General features: G+C 44.4%; 1 protein-coding gene across 2 annotated transcripts in view; it reads right to left on the reverse strand.

Annotated features, from left to right (window-relative positions):
* LOC128513076 (rho GTPase-activating protein 29-like) overlaps positions 1–6,582 on the reverse strand; it is a 28,476-nt gene extending 21,894 nt beyond the window's left edge. Inside the window, exons 1-3 of one of the 2 annotated variants that reach the window (XM_053486701.1) lie at positions 6,437–6,582; positions 4,459–4,649; positions 2,702–2,851 (exon numbers count right to left, since the gene is read on the reverse strand). In XM_053486701.1, the coding sequence (XP_053342676.1) occupies positions 2,702–2,851; positions 4,459–4,603 (295 nt within the window). In that variant the 5' untranslated portion in view covers positions 4,604–4,649; positions 6,437–6,582. Of the gene's footprint in view, positions 1–1,352; positions 1,932–2,701; positions 2,852–4,458; positions 4,650–6,436 lie in introns of those variants that run through there. The other variant, XM_053486702.1, reaches the window with a different exon arrangement.
* Positions 6,583–7,340: the final 758 nt, after the last annotated feature.

Below are 7,340 nucleotides of genomic sequence, written 5' to 3' on the forward strand. Positions count from 1 at the left end.
AACTGGAACCAGAACTAATCACAACCAAATAGAGAGCTTTACAAAACCCAGAACCAGAACCGAATTAGCCTGAACTGGAACTAAAAGCAGAACCAGGGGAACCTGAACTGGTGCATGAGCAGGAACTCAATCCACCATTAAAGCAGAACCAGGAGTGAAGCGCCGAGTCCTGTAGTGTTCAGTGTTAAAGTGAGAGAAACCGCCTCAGACTTTCTCACCTGTGTGTGTGTGTGTGTGTGTGCGCGTGTGTATTCCTGATGCAGCAGAACCGAGCACGTTCCTCTAAACCGTTTTAAAGTTTGAAGTAAAGAGCAGCGACTCTCTCCAGCGTCTCTACCGGAAATTATTCAGCGAGGATACACACACACACACACACACACACACACACACGACACACTCGGCCAGAGAACCTCACGCTCACTGAGGCTTCCTGTCTGAGAAAGGCACAGGAAACACACACACACACACACACACACACAGATAGCTTCTACTGTAGCTCCTAAACACCCTGATCACGTTCTCTTACATCACACACTCAGGTGTGTGTGTGTGTGTGTGTTAACAATAGTTCACAATAAGCACTTTTGCAGAACAGCCTCTGGTTTAGCTTGTGTGTGTGTGTGTGTGTGTGTGTGTGTGTGTGAGACACACTGATATATGTATAAACACTGAAACGTGACACACCTACACACACACTCACACTCAAACACACAAACAGCTGATAAAAATCACTTTCTGTCTAACACCTGGCTCCACCCACTGGAAGGTGTATGGGCGTGGTTTAGTGTCTGAAGGCGGGGCCTGTATGTAAGAGTGAGATGATTATATGGTGGAGATTAATCTCTTCTTCACTACAGCCTGCAGCAGCCTGTGTCTCTTACACACACACACACACACACACCACAAAAAAAAAAAAAACAACACAGCACAACATGACAGAATAACAACACAACATGATGCCACAACACATACAACACACACACACAACACAACAACCTATGATGACATGACACCACAGCAATATGGCACAACGACAACACAAACACCTCGCTGTATAAATCAGTCAACACACACTTCAGTAACACACTGTTACTGAACACACTGCTGCATGAAGGAAAAAAATAAACAAACAAATAAAAAACAGCAGTGTCGTCTTCAGTGCAGGTGTGTGTGTATGTGTATGTGTGTGTGTGTGTGTGTGTGTCTGGGGGGATGAGGAACACCTTTAACCAGCCGAAGAAATAACACAGTCAGAAGCTCTCACACAGAAATGTATAGTATTTATAAAGGTCAACGCTGTGTGTGTGTGTGTGTGTGTGTGTGTGTGTGTGAGACACGCTTGTGCTCAGCACCTCCTCGATCCTCAGGAAACACAGACTGAAGCGGTTCAGATTCTCCAGCGGTACAGTCACGGCGTCGTCCTCGAGCTCCACTTCCCCTCTGCGCAGTGTGAGATCACACACCAGTTTAAATTACATATAAATCCGTAGCGATGGTGGCGACAGCGATGGCGGCGACAGCGATGGCGGTGGCGATAAGGATGGCGGCGGCGGCGGTGATGTGAGAAACGAAAGCTCCGGAGCGCGAGGGGAAACGCTCGGCACGTCCTCCAGCTCCAGTCTGATCTTCCTGACTCACACAGAGGAATAAATAAACCCCAACTTCAGCTTTTCCACTTTTCACTTCCCCATGACGACTCACTCACACACACACACACACACACACACACACACACCACAGAGTGTTCGGCTCTCGAGCCAAGAGGGTAAAGCTAAAAGTTCCTCAGGTTCTCTGCGACTCGCAGTGTGTGTGAGATTCCATCGCCCTGCAGTGGAACGCTGACCTCTTCCTCTTCTTTCTCTTCTTCTTCCTCAGGACATCCTGCACTCCCACAACAATGCTCCTGCTCCCTTCACCTCCCAAATAAGGGAACCGGAGTGTATACACACACACACACACACACACACACACACGTGTCTGTGCGTCACTACCAATCACAATTCAGGTGTAGTCCCAGAGCCGCGCGAGTCTCTTACGCTGGAGTGTGTGCTGTCTCAAACTGTCTGCAGGGGGAAACGTCACTCCTGACCAACCTCTCTGTACCGTTCTTCTTCTCTTTGTGCAAAGCAACCGAGTGCATACTGCCACCTGCTGTATGGGAGCGTGTACACGCGACAGAGTACTCGGGTACAGAACTACATCCCTAATGTAAAAGCTGATCATTGGGGGGTGTACGGTGTAATTGGGGTGTTTAAGAACACGTTATGAAACAAGCATGTCTAGTGTGAAAACAGAAGAACAGTTTAGAAACATTTCTACCAGCCACAAATGTTATTAAGTTTTGGTTCTGTATTAAACGCCTCTTAGTGATGACATCACTTCCTGCTTGGCGTGCCCTTACAGACGGGTCGGTATAAATAGATCACAGCTTTGTTCTCCTCAGTACCTGGTGCAGGTGACTGACCTCTGACCCACAGCACTGATCCCTGTGCGTCTCCACGCTGATCTTCATAATTAACGTTTCTAATTTCATGTTCTATAATTAATCAATCAGATTTTTGGTGTACTTAACACAGGACATCCGACAGAAATCTGTTTTAAGAAGAACTCTGTGTTACCGTGTAACATCAGGGGATGGAGCAGACTTGACTCAGCACCACTAAAACTTCACACAGAGCACAAGACAAGGCTGCACGCTGACCTTTGACCTTGGCGATGAGCGCTCCTGCAGCACTGAGGATCTCGTCCGAGTTCAGCGCCTGGTGTTTATTGATCACACTCTTCAGCACGCGCAGCAGCTCGCTCAGTCTCTCTCTCACCTCCTCTGACACACACTCATCCTCTCTGTCCACTGAGAGAGAGAGAGAGAGAAAGACAGATGGGGAAAGACAAAAAGAGACAAAGAAAGAGGGAGAGAGAAAGACAGATTTTATTAACTTTTAATAAGCAAACAACATGTAATGACAGGCAGACAGACGGGCAGACAGACGGGCAGACAGACGAGCAGACAGACGAGCAGACAGACGAGCAGACGGGAAAACAGACAGGCAAGAAGCCAGATAGTCAGACAGACAGACAGATAGGCAAACAGATAGGAAGCCAAACAGACACACATGTCTACAGACAGACAAACAGACAGTCTGGCAGACAGACAGGTATACAGACAGACACACAGGTCTACAGACAGACAGACAGACAAGCCATAAAGTTTTGTGATCGTTATTAAAGTTTAGTTAGAAGTCTGATCTGATCTGGGGTTTTCCACAAAGACCTGATGAGGAAGTGACTGTCTGTCAGTTATTATCTGTCTGACACACACACACACACACACACACATACGCACACTTATACATTAACGCATGATCACCCAAAAAGATCATCAGGGATACACACAGACCTACAACCAGGTGTGTGTGTGTGTGTGTGTGTGTGTGTGTGTGTGTGTGCTGTATTTATTAGTATTAATGACGTTGTGTAAATCAGCGGGAAAATACAACTAAGGATGTAAATCTTTAATACTGTTTACACACACACACACAGGTGTTGGGACTCTGTCCATGTGGGGTGGGGGGTGGGGGTTAGGAGTGTGAGGTGCTCGTCTCTTTCTCACACTTGCGCAGCAGGAGCGGGAGGCGAGGCGAGGCGAGGCGAGTCAGAACACGCCTTAAAATTCCTGCTTTGGTGGCAACTGAAGTGAAACTCACGGTTAATTATCCAGAGCTGCACTTTGTTACAACATGACTGAGTTTTCTTAGAACTTCACGATATGATACGAGCCAACATGGTGCGCGTGTGTGTGTACATGTCCCAAATCACACACAGTGGCTCACACAACGAGTCAGGACAGCAGGACTGGGCGTGCTGTCTGAGTGGGAGGGGTTGCACTCTCTCCCCTGTCAATCACAGAGACACTAGCCAATCCAGGCTGTCTTAAAACTCATGTAGGAGGTAGAGGACCACCTTTTTATAAAAAAGAAGTCAGATTTCACCCTTACTGATTCTGCATCTGCTGCTCTGCTAAAAACAGGAGCAGGAAGTAGCTGAGCAGCTATAACGCTACAGGCAGGACAGGAAGTGATGCGATAGGTCGGTGATGTGCGGGACTCCAGGCTGTTAAACAGATAAGTGAGAGCAGTTCCTGTCTTGTGTTTAAAACAAGAGCTTTCTCCACTGACTGGGACGCTGAGCCAACACACTGAAACAGGAAGTAAACTGGAAGTAAACAGGAAGTAAAAGGCCCAAGCTGGGCCGCCTTGAAAGATGGGAAATAGATAAAACTAAACAGAGGGGTGTTTGTGTCATAAACAGACTCTGATAAACACTCTGAGAACACAGAGTAAACAGAGAGATGATCAGTTACTTCTGGCACTATGAAAAGAAATCCAGACCAGAGAAAGAAAAGGAAATAAATCACACACACACACACAAACACACTCACACACCACATTAAAGCCTCACCTGTAGCACTGAAAGCCTCCTTCAGGCTGAGCAGAACCTCAGCAAATCTGCGCACATCACTAACCAGCTGTGTGATGTAATCAGGGTCGTTACCCACAATCCCCAGCGAGCCGAGACCCATGAGCGCGTCCGTCTGACGAGACATCCCTGCATGCCGAGGGGTCACACAGCTTTACACTCCCTGTCCTGAGCTGTGGAGAAATAAGGAAAGTAAAAAAATATTTATTATAACATACACACACACACACACACACACACACACAATCTCTCTCTCACTCACACACACACACAGGACAATGTGTGAGAAATGGAGTTGTACAAGGCCGTCTAACTGTGTGGGACGGGTGTAACTGTGTGAGACGGGTGTAACTGTGTGAGACGCGTGTAACTGTGTGAGACGGGTGTAACTGTGTGAGACGCGTGTAACTGTGTGAGACGCGTGTAACTGTGTGAGACGCGTGTAACTGTGTGAGACGGGTGTAACTGTGTGAGACGGGTGTAACTGTGTGAGATGGGTGTAACTGTGTGAGACGGGTAAGACGTGTGTAACTGTGTGAGACGGGTAAGACGGGTGTAACTGTGTGAGACGGGTAAGACGGGTGTAACTGTGTGAGACGCGTGTAACTGTGTGAGACGCGTGTAACTGTGTGAGATGGGTGTGACTGTGTGAGACGGGTGTAAATGTGTGAGACGGGTGTAAATGTGTGAGAAGTGTGTGAGACGTGTGTAAATGTGAGATGTGTGTGAGACGCGTGTATCTGTGTGAGACGGTTGAGATGTGTGTAACTGTGTGAGACGTGTGTGACTGTGTGAGACGTGTGTGACTGTGTGAGACGGGTGTAAATGTGTGAGAACTGTGTAAGACGCATGTAACAGTGTGAGATGTGTGTGAGACGTGTGTATGTGTGTATGTGTGTGTGTGTGTGTGTGTATGCAGAGTATTGACCCTGGGAATGCACAGAGGAACGCAGAGATACTGCTGTTACATCACATACAGATGTTTATCTTTACTCTGTCTCTAAACAGCTCATCTGTGTGTCCGTCAGACTCATCAGGGCCGAGAGAGAGAGAGAGAGAGAGAGAGAGATGACTGTGTGGACAAGAGACCCGTCTGGGCTAAAAAAATTTGTGTGTGCCCATACTCATCAGGGCCGAGAGAGAGACGTCTGTGTGTACGCTGAGGGAAACCTTCACATTCCTCACACACAACACTGTTCACTCAACACATTCCTGCATTTATACTGAGGATTGAAGTTAAACACATTAACGCTCTATAACCTAATTATATATTAACGCTCTATAACCTAATTATCTATTAACGCTTTATAACCTAATTATCTATTAACGCTTTATAACCTAATTATCTATTAACGCTCTATAACCTAATTATTAACACTTATGACCCTCGTTACAGACGTTACAGCTCTGCACCTCGGACAGATGGTGGAGATTTATTTCATAACTCTAAACATGAACGTAATTATAACACATCTGAGTTCTACATCGTGTACAACAGCACATTCTTTAACACCCGGGTTACACTAAACAACAACAACAACAACAACAACAACATTTAGTCTCGTCTCATTTACAGTCTGGTGTTTTCATTATGAGTGAAAACGATATTATAATTAAATTATGATAAGATTTATAAAACAACTCAATAAGAATAACATATTAAAGAGCTGTGTGATAATAAATTAAAGACTTATTATTACTTTATAATAACACTAAACCTCCTGTATATACACAGATACAATACACACACACACCTTCACACACACACCTTCACACACACACCTTCACACACACACACACACACCGTCACACACCCCTCACACACACTTTTCCGCGTTACTCACTTAAACTGCGCGCGCTGAGGGGCGACTATGCTAAGCTAACGTCAAACCCCTCATTCCCGCCCTAAACGCCACCCGATCGTGTTGGACCTCTGTGATTAAACCGCCCCGTCACTCACCGAACCGCTTCATATCCACCGGTGCAGACGGAATGTGAGAGAAACACACCGGACCGGCCGCACAGGAGCGCGAGCCTCTGCCCTGCGCCTCACAGCGCTCTACTGACGGAGCTAATGCTAATGCTAACGCTAATGCTAACGCTCAGGGACGTTTTAACACAGAAACCGAGAAATAAAGTCACGTGATATGCGAGGCGCTTCCTGATTGGCTGAAAGTTTAACTGCTTCTTTAAATAGAGGAAGTGAGTTTATACATAAATAACTGCATTTATCTGTTAAATATGTTTTATTTATTAAAAATGTATTTTTAAGTTATTTTAATTAATGTATTAATGTTAATACAAGAATAAAGCAGTACAGCATCGTGTTACAATGTTTTATTTTTTAAATATAATCTATTCATTTTGATAAATGTACAGTACAGCTTATAATCAGCACTTAAATCAAAACTTGCAGTATAAATACCTTTTTTATTTAAATCTTATGTTTATAATAAACACTACAGTTATATTGTATATATTTTATTTCTATATGTGTTTTATTCATTGAGCATAAAATAAACCAGAGCAATACTTTCAAACACTAAAATGTTTATATTTGTAATTAATAATGCATATTTAATAATCTACTTTCTGTACATACACATTTTGATTCCCATGAACAGCACAAATCCAAAATATAAAGATTATAAATTCAATTAAACTTTATTTGTATAGCACTTTTAACAATTGTCATTATCGCATAATTTTATTAGTATAGTACAGTATGGCATGGTATAGTATAGTACAGTATAGTACAGTATAGTATACTACAGTATACTACAGTATATTACAGTATAGTATAGTATAGTATAGTACAGTATTACAGTACAGCACACAGTGGTTTATACATAACATTAAATAAC

This window comes from Clarias gariepinus, chromosome 25 (genome assembly GCF_024256425.1).
Source record: "Clarias gariepinus isolate MV-2021 ecotype Netherlands chromosome 25, CGAR_prim_01v2, whole genome shotgun sequence".
NCBI classification, from domain to species: Eukaryota; Metazoa; Chordata; class Actinopteri; order Siluriformes; family Clariidae; genus Clarias; species Clarias gariepinus.